Consider the following 18,780-nt stretch of genomic DNA (forward strand, 5'->3'; position numbering starts at 1 on the left):
ATAAATGCCCAAATTCAAATTTACTTTTGATAAAGCCAGGAAGGAATCTATTATCATTTTGAATCATTTTGGTAACAAAAATGTCCAGTTATAGTTGATTTGTTATCTGAATAGCTTGAGAAATGGAGTCACTGGATTTTTTTACATGTTAAAATCCTCCCGTGGAACAGTTAGTGCACATGCGCAAACATGGCATCATGTACTGGATACTTGAACTTTGTTAGCATAATGTTGACTAAGTCTTCTCAGTTGGCCCTGGCAGAATGACAGGGTGAACTGAGAAGATTATTTTTTATATATATTTTTATGCTAATTAATTCCTTTTTCTGCCTATAAAAAAGCATTCCAAATACAGCATCAGAAAATGATCCAATCACGGTGGAGAAAAAAAAATTATTATAATAATTCAGTCTATTATATGAATAACTTTGGAGATGGAGTACTCACATCATTAGTTTTTTTCCACATTTTAGAACCTTCCTGGAACAGTGCTGCTCCATGACACAAGCATGTGCATGCACATAGTGTCATAATGTGTTGGATAAGTGAAGTTTCTTATTACATCAGTGCTCTCAGTCACATTTGCTAGCTTCATTAAATTCATTAAAAATGTAAATTTTATCGATGTTATATATTAAAATACAAACTTCTTTATTACTGACCATTACAAAACAAACTACAATTTTTTGTAATGGTCAGTAATAAATAAGTTTATATTTTAATTATATAAACGACCAAATTAGTTTAAGATGTTATATATTGATTATTGGTTTTTCTACCTGTAGAAGTATTCCAAACTGTAATCTCATATAAATTCCAAAAAAAATCTAGCCACATATGGCATAACACAAATAATATAGTAATTCTTGTTATATTAAAGCAAGCAGTTCTAGGTTCATAACTGTTTGATAAAAAGAAGGGTATGAAGAGCAGGTTTCTTGTTGTAGACAGTGGTTAGTAGAATCCATTGCCTGAAAGTGAGGTACTTAGATAACACTAGACTCCAATGATAAGTTTTTGACTCATGAAAGTTTGATGTAAATCAATAATTCTATATATGAATCCTCAAGAGATGTACACGACATTGGAACAGTATTACATAAATAAGTTTACATTATTGGAAGTTTATTTTTCACTTGGTTAGACTATAATAAATTAGTTTAATTCTTTATCCAAGTGTAAGCAGACAAAGTTTTCACCTGAAAATATCTTCAAGAGTGAGGTAAGGTAGCGCAACACCAGGCAACTCTGAGCAAAGGCAGATCAAGCTCTCATCACTCCTTGTCTCAGTATCTCCCATAATGCAAAGCACATCTCCTTGCGGACACGTATACTGCTATGCATTAAGGGAAGGCCACTACCCAGACCGGTTTCAGCCTTTATTGAGGTCTCATCAGTGGGAGGCAGACCCAAACGTGGAGATACTAAGGCAGAAGCAATAGGAGAGATCATGTTTACCTATAGAAGTTGCCAAAAGGTGTACCACCTTATTATTGAATTACTCTGGATTTAGAGAAAGATGTTGGAAGTTTATTTTTCACTTGGTTAGACTATAATAAATTTAGTTTAATCCTTTATCCAAGTGTAAGCAAACAAAGTTTGCACCTGAAAATATCTTCAGGACTGAGGTAAGGTAGTGCAACTCCGAGCTAACCTAACCTTACCTCAGTCCTGAAGATATTTTCAGGTGCAAACTTTGTTTGCTTACACTTGGATAAAGGATTAAACTAAATCTATTAAGTTTACATTATTATTAGTTTCCTATCAACAAGTTTCTTCAAATTAATAAGTTATTTAATACCTCCAAGCATTGCCAAATCTTATATTTCAGTCTTGCATTCACTCTCCACCAGTCTTGCAGATCAAAAAACAATCAACTGAAAGGCAGTTCCTCAAAAACACAATTCACTGAACAGCAATTCATAGAAAACACAATTTATCAAACGGCAAATTCATAGAAAACCAACAATTCAGTGAAATTACAACTCTTTGAATGAACAGTTCACCAAAAAGTAAATTATAAGACGTGGAGTGAAGTGTATTTATCGAAAAGAACTACAGTTTTTACTGGATCAACTCGTAATGGAGTTGAAGATTAGCATGATGTTCCCTTTATACACTGCCTCGGAAAAGTCAATGGACACCATAGTGTGAGGAACAGACAGCTATGCTGTCCACCCTAAGAGGATGTAGGACTTCCTTTCACTGCAGTGACTGCAGCAATCCTATGGGGCATCATTTCAACAAGGGTATTATAGCAATCAATGGAAATTTTGGACCATTCTTCCTGTAGGCATGTAACGAGGTCCTGGACTCTTGTGAGGTAGATGTTCCTTGACCTTGCCCAAAACTTCAGTTCATCCTGCAGATGATCAATAGGGTTGAGATCAGGGCTCTGTGGAGGCCGGTCAAGTGTGAACATTCATGTCCACAAACCACACAGTTACAGCAGCCCTATGACAAGGTGCTGAAAGAGACAATGGTCAGTTCTGTAGAAATGCCACAAAGTAGGAAGCATTGCATTGTTCAGAATGTTTAGATACCTCTCAGAATTCAATGTTCGTGTACCACAAACAGAGGTCCAAGGTCAAACCAGGAAGAACAGGACCATATCACACCACCAATTCTGAATTTCATAGTTACGCACTCTGGTAAGAGACGTTCACCAGGCATCTGCCACACCTGCATCCATCCAGTGGTCGGATACAGGTTACTTGGTTAGACTATAATAAATTTAGTTTAATCCTTTATCCAAGTGTGAGAAAACAAAGTTTGGGCCTGAAAATGTCTTCAGGAGTAGGGTCAGGTAGTACAACACCGGGAAACTCGTAGCAAAGGTGGACCAAGCTAACATCACTCCTATTGCAGTATCTCCCATAATGTAAAACACATCTCCTTGCTCACACTTGGATAAAGGATTAAACTAAATTTATTATAGCCTAACCAAGTGAAAAATAAACTTTCAACATCTTTCTCTAAATCCAGAGTAATTTAATAAAAAGGTGGCACACCTTTTGGCAACTTCTATAGGAAAAGATGACCTCGCCATTGCTTCTGCCTGGTATCTCCACTTCTGGGTCTGGCTCCCACTGAAGAGACCACAATAAAGGTCGAAACTAGTCTGGGTAGTGGCACTTCCCTTAATGCATAACATTATACATATCACAAGGAGATGTGTTTTGCATTATGGGAGAATACTGAGATAGGAGTGATGTTAGCTTGGTCCACCTTTGCTACGAGTTGCCCGGTGTTGTACTACCTGACCCTAGTCCTGAAGATATTTTCAGGGTTTAATTTTGGGAAGAGATAGAAGTCGGAGGGAACCAAATCTGGGGAATAGGGTGGATGTTCCAACAATTCATAGTGCATAATAAATTTAGTTTAATCCTTTATCCCAGTGAGAGCAAACAAAGTTTGCACCTGAAAATATCTTCAGGACTGAATATAGTGTTGTACTATCTTACCTGGGTAAGTAGTACAACACCAGGCAACTCGTAGCAAAGGTGGAGCAAGATACCAACACTCCTATCCCAGTATCTCCCATAATGCAAAATCTCCTTGTGGATATGTATACTGTTATGCATTATGGGAGATACTTGGATAGGAGTGTTGGTATCTTGCTCCACCTTTGCTACGAGTTGCCTGGTGTTGTACTATTTACCCAGGTAAGATATTACACACTATATTCAGTCCTGAAGATATTTTCAGGTGCAAACTTTGTTTGCTCTCACTGGGATAAAGGATTAAACTAAATTTATTATATTCTAACCTAGTGAAAAATAAACTTTCAATTCATAGTGCAGATCCCTTAATTTTCCTATTGCCAAAACACCTTTGTGGACAGGTGCATTGTCCTAATGAAAGATGATTTTTTTCTTCTGCAAACCGGGTCTGGTCTTTTCTCACAAATTTTTTGTCTAGTCTGGTTAAAAGATCAGAATGATATTTCCTGGTTATTCTTTTACTCTTTTCAAGATGATTAATAAACAAAATGCCTTTAGCATCACAAAACACCAATGCCATACCTTTCCTGCTGATAGAACTGACTTTGTCTTCTTTGGCACTGAACAGCCAGCTTCTGTCCACTGTTTTGACTGCTGTTTGGATTTTGGTGTGTAATAGTGAATCCAAGTCTCATCTATAGTAATAAATTGATGCACAAAATCAGTTTTATTCTTGTTAAAATGCTCCAAGCACTGTTCAGAGATTTTCATGCAAGCGCATTTTTGATCTGCTGTGAGCAAGCATGGCACCCATCTTGTGCAAAGCTTTTTCATTTTGCAATTCTTCATGCAAAATATATCTTACCCATTCTGTTGAAATGCCTATAGTCTCAGCAATTTCATGTACTCACCGGTTATCCAATGCACTTGATCAATGATATCTGGTGTTGTTACACTTTCTGGATGTCCTTCACGTGGATCATCTTCAATGCTGGTATGGCTAGCATTGAAGATGATCGCAGCCCATTTCTTAATTGTCGAAAATGAAGGAGAAGAGTGCTCATAAACTTTTATGAACTTCGAATGAATTTCTTTTGGCGTTAAACCTTCTTTTAGAGAATGTTATAACCACACAAAACTCAATTTTATCCATTTCAAGGGATACAGAGAACACTTCTGCTTCAGACAGCTGCATGAAACAAACTACTTGATAGAATGACTTGCAGGTTCACATAGATGCTTATGACAGATGTACCAACTTAGAAAAAAAATCTTGCCGATAGTGTTGCCATCTATGGTTGAGGCTGAGAATTTTTCAGACCACCCTCGTATGGAAATTTTTTCAGACACTTACTCGAGGTCTCCAGTTTTGTAGGATGGCTGTCTCAAACAGGAAAATAAAACTTGTCACTTATATATATATATATATATATAAATGCGTTCAGGAACATTGACTCGGTTGTCAATGTTCATGTCAATTATGTAGTGCAATTTTCCTGTACTTCACAGTTTTAAACTTCAGTGTTTTTATTACTGTTTCCTATTCTTAGAAGACACCTGAAGAAGGCTGTCAAAAGCCAAAACTAGTTGTGTTTTTATTTTAATAAAGCCTTACTATTATTCTCGGTTTTAGTCATTAAATCTTTTTATTAAAAAAAATATATATATATGTTTTGGGGGAAAGCAATTTTTTGTTCAGCAGTATGAAGGATTGTTAACTGGTTATATTGGATTGAGCGAATGATAAAATATCACAATATTCCAAAAGCAAAATGTCACCAGTGGTGCATCCTGCGGGTCTGTTTTGGGGCCACTGCTGTGTAATTTGTATGTGAATCATATTGGGAAGGGCTTGAATAGTGAGCTACAATTATTTTAAGATGATGCAAAGTTGGGAAGATCTATGAGGAGTAGAATGAATATTGTAGGCTTGCAAATGGACTTGAATGAAATACTTTCTGAATAAGCAAATGAATGGGGCTACCAGTTCAACATAAAAATGTATCAGGTTTTAAAGTTTGGGAAGCACAGATGGGATGCAGAGTATAAGATTGGTGGGAAGATACTTTAGACGAGATGGAGAAGATGATGGTTCTGGAATGTTGGTGGATAAGGACCTGAAAATTTACTAAAAGTTTGAAGAAAGCAGTGCATTATGGCGATGATGCAGAAAATACTGACATGTAGGAATAAGGATGTTATGATTCCTTTGTATAACGCTTTGATCAGATGTCATATGCACAGATTTGGCCATCAGAATTTTCAAAAGGATGGATACTGATATGTTAGAAAGGGTTCAGAAATGATTGAATAAAGTGGTTTCTTACATCTGGAATGTTAAGTATGAAGACAGATTGAGGGAATGCAAACTGCAGAAACTAGTGGATAGAAGGATTGGGGGGGGGGAACATGATCAAGAAATACAAATTGATAAGTGGTAATTACCAGATTAATGTGGATTAGATTTTTCATAGAATTAATGGAGATAGGGAAAGACCAAGAGGCCATCCCTGGATGCTGTATAAAAAGGGCACAAGCAAATGGGTAAGAGTAGGTTCTTTGCACGAAGAGTTGTGGCTGGTTGGAATGCATTCCCTGGAAGTTTGGTGGGTGTGGGGACAGTGAATGATTCAAGTCACGGTATGATGAGCTGTGTTTGTGTGTGTGATGGAGGGCATCCAGTGAGTTGTAGACTCCAGTTAAGTCTGAAAAAAAAAAAAAAATAATAATAATACAGTAATGCCCTGGTCATATGACACATTAGGCTCCAGACCACTGTCTTATAGTGAATTTCATCATTAATGAATCACTGCTTTTTTTTGATCACTTGCAGAATGCATGTAATGGTTAAAATAATGTTGCAGTCATATATATATAATATATATATATATATATATATATATATATATATATATATATATATGCATAAATAACATAACTAAAGCATTAGTTTATGCCAATTATGCAAAAGAAAAATGTAGAATAGTTTTTGCACATGTAAGTTATTCTGACCAGCCTGGCTTAAGGGAATACACCAATATGTTTAAGTCATCAATCAACATTAAATTTTTTCTATCTCATCAAGAAGACTGTCATGTTAAAGGATAACTGCAGGATTAACTGTAGGACTTTTCACTTGAATAAGAACTTTCCCTCTATTTTTAACAAATATAACATCAGAAGTGTGATATATTTAGCCTGTGGCCTCTCTCAGTGTGTGATTCTCCATTGTCACAAAATTTAATCATTTTAATCTGGTGTTACTATAATAATGATTTCATGGAATGCTAAAGGGAAATTCTAGTCTTGGGGCCAATCAATGCTTTCATGTTATTGTTTTTTAAAATATAACCACTGAAGCTTTTTGGTTACATCAATTTGAAAAAAAAAAGTATTAAGTAATATTTTAGGCATAATATCTTTCTCAGAGACAAACAAAAGAAGTTATCCATTAGAAGATTCTCAAAGCAGAAAGAAATATTTATAACAACAAAGATAGTAGTTTCACTTGCTATATTTAGCGTGTTTCTAATGGAAGGACATTGTTTTCCCAAATTGTGTATAACTCATTTTTTTCAATCAGATAGAGTATCCTAACTCCCTTCCTATCCAAAAAAAAAAAAAAAAAAAATATATATATATATATGACAGAATGATCATTGACTCGGTTAACATACATAGTTTTATGAAGAATTAAATGACTAGAACCGAGATTTAAGTAAAAAGGTTTTAATATAAACACACTACTAGTTTCGGCCTGTAACAGCCTTCTTCAGGTGACATTATAAAAGAAAAAACACTAAACATTGAGGGTTAAAAGACTATGAACAACACAGACAGTCTTTATACATAATTAGCATGAAAACGTTGTAGTTGTATTTGAAGCTGTTCTTTCGTTTTTGCATTGCTGGGAGAGTGTGTGTTTGCTGCATCACGTGAACGCCAGTACATGATTACAGCTGAATGACTATCTGGGAGGTTGTAACTTAAGCTGTTATTTAGATGAACAGGATTGAAGATGATTTCTCTAGATTCCACAATTTTTCTCTCTATTTCGTCACTGCAACGGAAGATGTTAGTAGATTTTTCCCAGCAGGGGTTATGGAGTTATATACAATATGGAGTTATTAAGACACTACACAACAGGGCTAAACTTATCTGTTCAAATGACAATGCCCTAACCACAGAACTAAACCACATCCTCAACACGTTCTCAGCCAATGCCTACCCCCCCAAAAAATATTGAAACCAGTAAACCACAATCCCCCTTCACAACAAGGATTACTCTAAATCCATTACCATTCCCTACATCTGAGGCATCTCGTAAAAAATTACTAAAATCCTAAAAAACCATGACTTGACCTCGTGTTACAGACCATATAGAAAATTGGCGTCCCTTATCCGCTCCACTAAAGACCAAGCACTTCCCCTAGACCTACCTGGTGTTTACCAGGTCCCTTGCAGATGTAAGCTGTCCTACTTTGGCCAAACAGGCAGGACAGTGAATATCAGAATTTCAGAACGCAAGGACTACATCCAGTTTCACCAGTACAGCCACTCTGGTCTTGCAGACCATGCTCTGGATACATGCTACAGAATATGGTGGAAGAAAGCCATGGTAATACACCGTAGTAAATTCAACTTTGAAAGACTATTCATGGAATCAGCCTTGGCCCTAAGAAACAGTCCAAACCTCAACAAATTTGGTTGCATGAGACTGCCCCAAATTGGGAGACCTTCAGCCCAATGGCCAAGAATATCTACATAGCCCACTAGGGGGGGACCATCAGGACTTTTAGGAGAAACAATAGCTTCCTGCTTCATTTTCATTTACTGTGTGTAGTTCCTGTGTGCACGTGTCTTTATTTTAAGTTCCTGTGAAGATGGCAACGTGACGTTGCCGAAATATTGGAAATATAGATTAAAGTTTAATTTAATTTATATCCTGTGTACATTGTAAATTCCTTAAATTATTTAATAAACATACTATCCATAAAAAGGAAAATAAAAACTGAATGTGAAAGTTATAGAGGAATTTCCCTACTAATTATACCAATAAGATTTATGCAAGTATACTTAAAAAGAGGTTGAGAAAAATTGTGAAAGAGCAACAGGGTTCAAGCTGGGATCAATCCAAACAGAGGTTGTAAAGATCAGATTTTAACTTAATGACAAATATTTGAAAAATCATGGGAATACGACAAGCATCGGTACTTCAGTTTTGTAGATCTGTAAAAACAGATGACAAGGTGCCCAGACAAAAGCTTTTCAAAACACTAACTATATAGGTTAAATAGAATATTATACAGAGTAATACGTAGTCTATGTTTAAGTTGTATGTCAGCAGTTACAACTGAAGGAAGTACAGGAAGATTATTTGATATAAAACCAGGAGTGTATGACAAGGGTGCATGCCATCTCCACTCCTATTCTTATTCAAAATTAGCATTAAACCTGACATAAAAATCAGAAATATCACACATAGCTCTCTACATCCATGTAGGTGATGTCGTATCCCTAAACACATCCAGTGCATTTCCAGAATTCTCTAGCTAAATTGCATAACAGCTATAACAAATTTGGCATTAAAATCAGCAATAAAAAACCAAACATGAAAATAGGCAGCAACATAGAAAACTTCATGCTGCATAGTCAATGGTGAATCTATAGAACAAGTAAAATATTACAGCTACGAGAGTGGTCTGAAAAGTTCTCGGCTTTCACCATTGATGGCAACACTATCAAGATTTATTTATTTATTTTCTAAGTTGTTACATCTGTCATAAGCATCCATGTGATATGGCAAGTCATCCTATCAAGTAGTTTGTTTTATACAGCTGTCTGAAGCAAAAGTGTTGTCTGTATCCCTTGAAATGGATAAAACTGAGTATCGTGCGTTATAAAATTCTTTGTAAAAGAAGGTTTAAAGCCAAAAGAAATTCATTCGAAGTTCATAAAAGTTTATGGGCACTCTTCTACTTCGTTTTCAACTTTTAAGAAAATGGACTGAAGAGTTTAAACATGGCCGTACCAGCCTTGAAGATGATCCATGTGAAGGACATCCAAAAAGTGTAACATCGGAAATCATTGATCAAATGCACGATATGGTATTGGATGACTAGCGAGTCAAAGTACATTAAATTGCTAAGCCTATAAGCATTTCAAAAGAACGTGTAGGATATATTTTGCACGAAGGATTGCAAATGAAAAAGCTTTGTGCAAGATGGGTGCTGCACTTGCTCATAGCAGATCAAAAACGCACTCGCATGAAAATCTCTGAACAGTGCTTGGAGCATAGTAAAAATAATAAAACTGATTTTGTGCATTGATTTATTACTATGGATGAGACTTGGACTCACTGTTACACAACAAAATCCAAACAGTGGACAGAAGCCGGTTGTTCAGCACCAAAGAAGACAAGGTCATGGCATCAGTGTTTTGGGATGCTAAAGGCATTTTGTTTATTATATCTTGAAAATTGTAAAACAATAAACGGGGAATATTATTCTGATCTTTTAACCAGACTAGACGAAAAAATTCGTGAGAAAAGACCCAGTTTGCAGAAGAAAAAAAATCATCTTTCATCAGGGCAATGTACTATGAATTGTTGGAACATCTACCCTATTCTCCAGATTTGGCTTCCTCTGACTTCTATCTCTTCCCAAAACTAAAACTCTTCCTCACTGGTCAACATTTTTCTTTGAATCAAGAGGTGATTGCAGTTGTAGACGGGTATTTTGTAGATCTTACTGAAAGCAGCTACAGGGATGGGATAATGGTGCTGGAGCATCATTGGAAGAAATGTATTAGTCTTAAGGGAGATTATGTTAAAAAATAAAAATAATTTTGAAATTATAAATTTGTTTTTTCATTGTTAGGCCGAAAACTTTTCAGACCACCCTCGTATTGAGGCACAATTTTTAGTGAAGATGGTAAATTAAATTTGGAAATAGACAACAGAATTAGCAAAGCTAGTATGATGGGCAGCCAATGGAATCAATTTATATGGAATAAAAGAGAAATTAGACAATACACCAAATGAGCAGCATACATGACAGTGTTCAAACCAGTGTTAAGTTATGGATCTTAGAGTTGATTTAGAAATAAAAGGAGTAAACAGGTGCATCAATGGCAGAGTCATATTAAAATTGGAAAGAAACTTGATATTGTTACTATCCAACAATAAGTATGAGCAGGGATAATCTAAGATGGTACAGTCACTTAAACAGAATGGGAAGGGAAAGGTTTGCAAAATGTGTTTGATGCCAAGATGACAGGATAGAGAGCTTGAGGAAGACCAATATCTAGACTGATTCTGTCAGAAGTGCCTTAGAAGCACGAAATGCTAGATACGATCCTTGTTCTCATTCAGTCCATCCTTGCTCCAGTGGATTCTATGTATGTGTTACATGACGTGAAGGTAAGGATCAGACGGCTTAGGTAAAAGCCCCTGTCTGTTCTCTGCATTCTTTAAAGACAATATAGAGATCTTCTCCCAGTTATCTTAGTTTTACCCTTAAATGATCCCTTTGTATATTTATGCCCTAAAAATAAGCAACAATATATCATACAACTTCAGACCTGTCTTAATATCAATCTTCTCAACAAAAGCCAAAGCCCACAAAGCATCGAACTTACTCAAAAGTAAAAAATCATGATATAACTGTTTAGTGGCACTAGTGCACAACAATCTGAAACAAAGGTGATTCTGGTAAAACATTAGTATGATTTTAGCAGAAGATGAGTCTCAAAATCTCATATAGAAAATGGAAAGGTTTTTCTCCTGCACAATGGACAAATTGAATAAACAGCTGCCTCACATACCATTAAACAACCTTAGATATTATGATACTGATTTATGCTGCTTTGATTAAGTGGAGAGAAATAAAAATTATATTTTACTTACACACACGCACGGCTTGGCAAAAATGTACATGTGGCAAGTATTAACTTGAAATCTTGAAGAAATTTGCTTACTTATGCTACCAATGGAGTAATTCCAAAGGTAGCAACATTAAGCAAGAAGTCTGAATAAATGATTATATTACAGAAATAATAGTATTCTTGGTCATTATTCCAACATTTATTTATCAAACATTTGTGTATTTATGATGCTTTTGGAAAACTCACAAACTTTATCTTTACTGCTTTTTCTATAAATTTATCAAATTTCAAATTATTCCTTTTTAAAAATAATAATTCCTTATAGAATTATTCTTTCAAATAAAAATAATTTAGAAAATGATTATTCTTTAAAGAATTATTTAAAAAAAAAAAATATATATATATATATATATATTCATATTTATAAATTTAGGGACACAAAAACACACGTGTTGAACAGATTATTTTATTAATTACTAATAAAATAAAACTTGACGTTTTGACCCCTGTATCGAAGTCATCATCGGAAGGATACAAGTATATAAGGAACCAAGCTACATGCTCTAGCCCTGTATACTGGCAAACTAAATCTACATAGTTAATTAATCCTTTTCCCTAGCCTGATCTCTAGTGATAAAAAAAATTAAATAAATAAATTAAAAAAAAAATAAATACAACTACAATGAACTGCTAGAGTCCTCATGTATTAATATTATTCTGGATTTGTACAGTTCTGATTGTTATAATATGATTTCTTTCAGTTGCTGTTGAATGTTACAAACACTTCACCAGGTTGTTTTCTTGTAGTGGGATTTTTCTATGGCTAGTCTAGGTTGTTATACAGGTTGTAGATTAGTCCTCCACATTCTTGAAATCGTTAGGCCATCATTTTTGTTGAGATTTGGGTTGTGTTTGAGCATTTCACATGACTCTTATTTTCTCTCAAACCAGGTTTTGGTGAGGTGTAGGGACTTAGTATTTTCCCAATCAATTCTGTGGTATGTTTGGAGTGTGTGGTCACAAAGGCCGGTTTTTCCAAAATGGAGGTATTTAATGTGTCGTTTGTGTTTGTCTTGTCTGATTGGCATAGTTTGCCCTGTTTCCCCTATGTATGTTACATGTGCATTGTATTTTGTATGCCCCTGGGTGGGCTAGGTGTGGAAGAGGATCTTTAGAAGAACTGAGTAGGTGTCTTAACTTATTTGGGGGTTTAAAGGTGGTTTTAATGTTGTGTTTGTGTAGTGTTCTGTCTATTTTTTCAGAAATTCCTCTAACATAAGGAATGGCAATAGCATTCCTGAAATCTTTTTTGTTCTTATTGGTATCTTTATGGACGATCTTGTGAATAGTTTTTTTACTGTATCCATTTTTTTGTAAATGTTTGGTTGATGATCTTGTATTCCTGGTTTAGAGCTTGTTCATTAGAACAAATGGTTAGAGCTCTGTGTTTAAGGGTGCTTATGACACCTAGTTTTTGTGTTGGGTGGTGGTAAGATGTGGCCTGCATGTGTAGGTTTGCGGTAAACTGAGAAGGAGAGACAGCCAGAGGGAAGACGTGTGACAAGTGTGTCTAGGAAAGGAAGAGAGTTGTTTTTTTCCATTTCAATGGTGAATTGGATACGTTTATGTTGTTTGTTTAGGTGGCTAAGGAATGTATTTAGAGCTTCGCAGCCGTCGGGCCAAATGGCGAAAATATCGTCGACGTATCTGAGCCAAATTTTGGACTTTAGACATGCTGTCTCTAGAGCACGTTGCTCAAAGTCTTCCATACAAAAGTTAGCTGTTGGGGGGGGGGGAAGCCGTGAGCCCATGATTGTACCTTCTTTTTGAAGGTAAAAATTGTTTTGCCACACGAAATATCCAGAGCGGAGTACATGGGCAAAGAGGGCCATACTGTCGTGTGGAAATATGTTCTGTAGGAGCAAGATAGTGTCATTGATTGGGTGAAAAGGGAAGTTATGTCAAAGCTGACTAATAAATCTTGGTCGTTGAGAGTAATGTTTTTAATTTTATTAATGAAATGTTGTGTATTTTTTATGTAGGAAGGGGACTGACCTACCAATTCCTTGAGTGTGGCTGCTAATTTTTTGGCTAAGTGAAAATTTGGGCTGTCAATTCCTTCAACAATCGGACGAAGCGATTTTTGTTATGTTTTGTGGGGTTGTAGTTTACCATTTAGTAGGTGTTGTGGTCCGATATCAAATGGTTCATTTTTTCAATGTATGGTGTACGGTCTAAAAGGACAGTGGCATTGCCTTTATCTGCTTTCATGATTATAATGTCTCAGTTATTTTTTAAGGATTTAAAGGCTAGATTTTCGGTTTTGTTTAAGTAGGTGCTTAGTTTTTTGTTTGAATTTAGTATACATGATGTTTCGATTTGAATTTTATCAGTCAAATTGGTGGGGAGGGATCTTAAACCTCTCTCGATATGATAAACAATATCAAGTTTGTTCATTGACCTCGGAGCAATGGCATAGTTCAAACCTTTCTTTAGCAGTGAGAGTTCTCCTTGGGTGGATTATCAACCATTAACCAATCAAACCACAATCTCGTTTTATTATTTTATTTATTTATTTATTTTATTTTATTTATTTTTAATTAATTAATTAATTTAATTTTTTTATCACTAGGGAAAAGGATTAATTAACTATGTAGATTTAGTTTACCGGTATACAGGGCTAGAGCATATAGCTTGGCTCCTTATAACACTTGAATCCTTCCGATGATGACTTCGATACAGGGGTCGAAATGTCAAGTTTTATTTTATTACTAATTAATAAAATAATCTGTTCAACATGTGTGTTTTTGTGTCCCTAAATTTATAAATATGAATGCTGATCACCGTGTAACCTTAAAAGAAAAAAAATATATATATATATGTTACAGTTAAAATGAATAATTCCTAAAGAAGTGTGGTAAATGTAATAAAAACATGTTTATAGGTTTTATATATAGATAGGTTAGGTTAGGTTAGTTTATAATGAAAAAAGTAAGGAAAGTACTTCTTTTGCACTCAATGAAATCAGAAATCATTATAAACTAACTAAGAAGTACCTAACTAACCTAACCTCTATTGGTTAGTTTAGGTTAGGCTATAATGAAAAAAAAGTAAGGATAATGATTTCTGATTTCATTGAGTGCAAAAGAAGTACTTTCCTTACTTTTTTCATTATAAACTAACCTAACCTTTATTGGTTAGTTTATAATGATTTCTGATTTCATTGAGTGCAAAAGAAATACTTTCCTTACTTTTTTCTTTATAAACTAACCTAACCTAAGCTGTGATAATTTCTATTGAGAATGAAAACCTATATATAAAATCTATAAACATGTTTTTATTAACATTTACCAGACTCCTCTAGGAATTATTCACTTTAACCCGTTAAAATTATTAATTTAAATTATTCGCTTTAACTGGTAATTATTAATAATAACCAGATTTATCACTTTAACCATAACATATATATATATAAAAACTCAAATTAATTTGAATGAAACCATTATTCCAGCATATTATTTAATTATTATCAATTAATATTTACATTTTAAGACATTATTTTTATGAAAGACAATTTGCAAAAAATTGATAACTAATTCACTGTACTAAACAAATGAAAATGAAAACAAACATGAAGGAGGATTTCTAACAGGGATAGAAATCAAATTGTATAGCATATTTCAGCATGATAGGAAAGGTAAACATGGTGATGGAGTGTTACTCATGATAAGAGATGAATTGTGTGCGCTCATGATGGAGAATCTCAGTGGAAATAACACCAATGGCTTTGAGCATATACGATGTGAGACAGATGTTTATAAGACAAGATATTCAGTAGGATGTTGCTATAGACCAAGGGTTACCAAACTTTTTTTTTTCTGTGGCTGGTTATTTTAATACTTCATCTTCATGACTCACTAAAATTTTCATGGCCAATATGTAAAATAAAACAGATTTGAATGCTTATAGAGTTACTTTACTGCGAACAAAGAGACTGTGAAATAGCGATGTGGACGGAGCGCGTTTTTTATCTCTATTAATTAAATTATTTATTCATTAGTCCTGATTAAATGCTCTTTACTTGTATTTTAGAGTTTCGTGAAAAAAAGAAAACCCAAAAATGAAACACCTAGGTTTTCAAGAGTTTGAGGAATCAAGTATGTATTTATGACTGTAAATCCGTGTGTTCACAGGCTGGTTTGCCTGTTCTGAGGGATGAAAAACCCGAGCTTCCTGGTGGAAAAACCCTCTACCTCCATATCAGACCGACTCACCTTTACTCGAAAGAGACCAGTAAAGGTTCCTCATGTCATGGACGGGAATCGAACCCAGGTCTTTCCACCCAAAGGGCTTCATCTATACCGAATGAGGTAGGGAGGTTTTGATAGAGATGAGTAAGAAATGTTTAGGTAAATTAGTCTGGCAAGTGCAAAGTAAGTGATCATTATGGAGAACCTCAACTATTGCAATATAAACTACACAGTGGAGGCAAAATGCAGTGCTAGGGAAGTTGAATTTTTGGACTAATTGAGGAACAACTGTCTTATAGCATATGGTGGAGAGAACACGAGGATCAAGAGTTTTGGATTTGATCATAGCATCAGAGGTTCTGCTTGTGAGTGAGACATCACACAGTCCTAATTTGGAGGATGAATAGGCATGTGGAGGTATCAAAAACAGAAAGATATGGAATTATATTGAATAATAAGGAAGGCAACTATCATAGACTTAGAAACCAATTTTCAGCAGTACAATGGATGAAAGAATTTGAAGGAAGAGGGGGGGGGTCATGCATGGAAGATAAAGAATTACTGAGAGGATAAGATTGCATAAAAGTGGTGGTAGAACGGAAGTATCAAACTATAATCCTGTTTGTATTTCTTCTGTAGTTAAAATTTCGAGAAATTGATAAGAACTCATATACAAAATTGGGCAGATGAGGGTAATATTATTTATGCAGGTCAGAATAGATTCATTATAGGATGCTTGTGTTTCAGTAATCTGGTAACCTTTTACAATCGAGTAATAAGAGCAATAGATGAATGTAAGGAACACATTGTCATTTGCTTGGGTTTTTCAAAGGCATTGTGCCAGATGACAAGTTGATTTTTAAGTTGCATCATATGAGTTTGGATATCAGGTTAGTGCAATGGATTGGTGATTAGTGCATTGGAGTGGTGGTTGTATATGGAGGAGCAGTATCAGGAAGTAGTAAGTCTACAAGTGGAGTCCCATAGGGTTCAGTCCAGTTTACATGCATTGCTATTCAATCTTTATGTCAATGATATTGTCGCAGGATTACAGGGAGATGTTCAGCTGTTTGCAGATGATGCAAAGCCTGGGAAGGTTATTGGTAATAGTGCTGATGTTTTAGCTCTTCAAGAGTATGCGAATAATCTAGAAAGGTGGCGAAAATGAATGGAGATATCAGTTTAATGCAACTACATGTAAGGTTTTAAAATTTGTGCTCAACAGATGGGATATTTCATACTCACTTGGTGGAGTTATACTGGAGGAAGCATGGGATCATGGGGCAATTGTGGATAGAGATTTGAAATTACGAGGACCTATTGCAAAGGTTGTGAAGACATCTCAGAGCATTGCAGCATTGTTTAGGAGAATATTGACCACTAGAGATAAGTGTGCTGGTCCCAGTGTATAAATCTTTAATAAGACATCTGGATTTCTGTGTTCAGATCTGGTCATAGGAATTTGAAGTGAATATAGTAATCTTGGAGAGGGTGCAAAAACAGATAATAAACATGATATCAAGACTAGAACAGTGATTATGAGGATAGACTAAGGGCATACAGACTGCAGATTTTGTTGGATAGAAGGCAAAGGGGAATATGGTCACGGCATTTAAGTTTCAAAGGATTAATATCATATTAACACTGAGGAGATTTTTCATATGGTGGAATGAGAAAAAGGAAAAAGGGTAAAAAGTAAGTTTTTTGCTTGGAGAGTGGTAGGAGCATGGAATGCATTGCCTGAGAGAATGGTGAACATGCAGACTGTGGATGAGTTTAAGGAGTGGTATGATATGACTTTGTGTTGACCTCCCAATGATGAGTCTTGTGACTCCATGGTGATCAGGAAAATAATAATAATAAAATAAGAAATAATTTATGCATACCTCCCAATCAGGATAGTCATGTTCAAGTAACTTTCCTTTATGAGTGCCTGGCAAAACCACAAGACACCCATTAAGTCTGGTAACCTTTTCCATAGCTGTCCAAGCACATACAATTTTGTCAGATGGTCGAAAGGGAAAGTAATGTAAGTCTTGATGCAGTGGATGACGTGATGTTAAAGATCCTAAAAAAAAAAAATTAAAAAAAAAAGTTTACATGCATGGTTAAGTTAATGTAAATGTGACTGAAATGTGATTATGTTAAGTTTCTGGAGTATGCAATGTTTACTCCTGGTTAAAGCATATAATTAAAAATGTTCAGTTTGTACTAATATATTTGCATATATTATTAATTATGTGCAAATATATGCATAATTAATAATAAATTCATGAAAAAAAGGTAAAGAAAATTTTATTATACAACATGGTCTAATTGATAAAATCAAGGGATTTTCACTCACAGATAAAGAATCTCAAGATACTTGAATATACTTTGGAAAGATCTCCAGACATATTCTCTAGTGGTTCAACAATTATCAAGATAACTTGATCTCCCACTTGGTGTTTTGAATTACTCTTATGAGATGGACTCATAAGCAGAGATTGTTTTCTAGCCAACTCCAATCTATTTTTTGTTAAACAAGGTTTTTTATGAACCAACACAAACAGAAATCTAAAGGAGTCCAGACTAACAACCTAGAAGCCATATTGGAATCTACTCTCCAAATTCATCTATACAGAAAATTGCTCATTTGTGAAGGCATAATGTGAAGGCACATGCTTAGAGAGGTATCCCTGTGGTATTCAAATATTGCATAATTTTGTAACATTCACATACTGTTCTGAATGTTTTAAAATTTTTTGGCTTCTGTAAAGCAGAACGACTGAATCATGGATCCAAAGTTAGGAGATACACACAAACTTTAGTACTGCCACACACTTGTTCTTTTACATTTGAATTTTCACTTCTCCAACTATATTATCAGCAACTTAAAAGGTGGCATCACAGAAGGCAATGCAATTAAGAAATGTACTGTTATCATTTAATAATTGTTGGAAGTTTTTCCACTAGGTTATACTGCAAATTAAAAATACCAAGAAATTATATACTGGTGTAATCCTTTATCCAAGTGTAAGCAAACAAAGTTTGCACCTGAAATATAATCAAGACTAGGACAATTCACATATAGAAGCTAATGACTTCACATCACTCGCCTTAGTATCCCATAATGCAAAGCACATATCCGTATACGGGTATGTATAATGCTGTGCATTATGGGAAGGGTCACTATCCAGACGGGTTTGGACCTTTATTGAGGA

At 35.0% G+C, this 18,780-nt stretch overlaps 1 protein-coding gene across 3 annotated transcripts in view; it reads right to left on the reverse strand.

The window, feature by feature from the left end:
* LOC150106220 (phytanoyl-CoA dioxygenase, peroxisomal-like) overlaps positions 1–18,780 on the reverse strand; it is a 237,370-nt gene that overhangs the window by 14,926 nt on the left and 203,664 nt on the right. For all 3 annotated transcript variants that reach the window (XM_090392244.1, XM_090392245.1, XM_090392242.1), the window contains exon 6: positions 17,464–17,645. In XM_090392244.1, the coding sequence (XP_090248370.1) occupies positions 17,464–17,645 (182 nt within the window). The remainder of the gene's footprint in view (positions 1–17,463; positions 17,646–18,780) is intronic.

This window comes from Typopeltis vanoorti, chromosome 5 (assembly GCF_054136105.1).
Source record: "Typopeltis vanoorti isolate ZY-2024b chromosome 5, IOZ_Tvanoo_1.0, whole genome shotgun sequence".
NCBI lineage: Eukaryota > Metazoa > Arthropoda > Arachnida > Uropygi > Thelyphonidae > Typopeltis > Typopeltis vanoorti.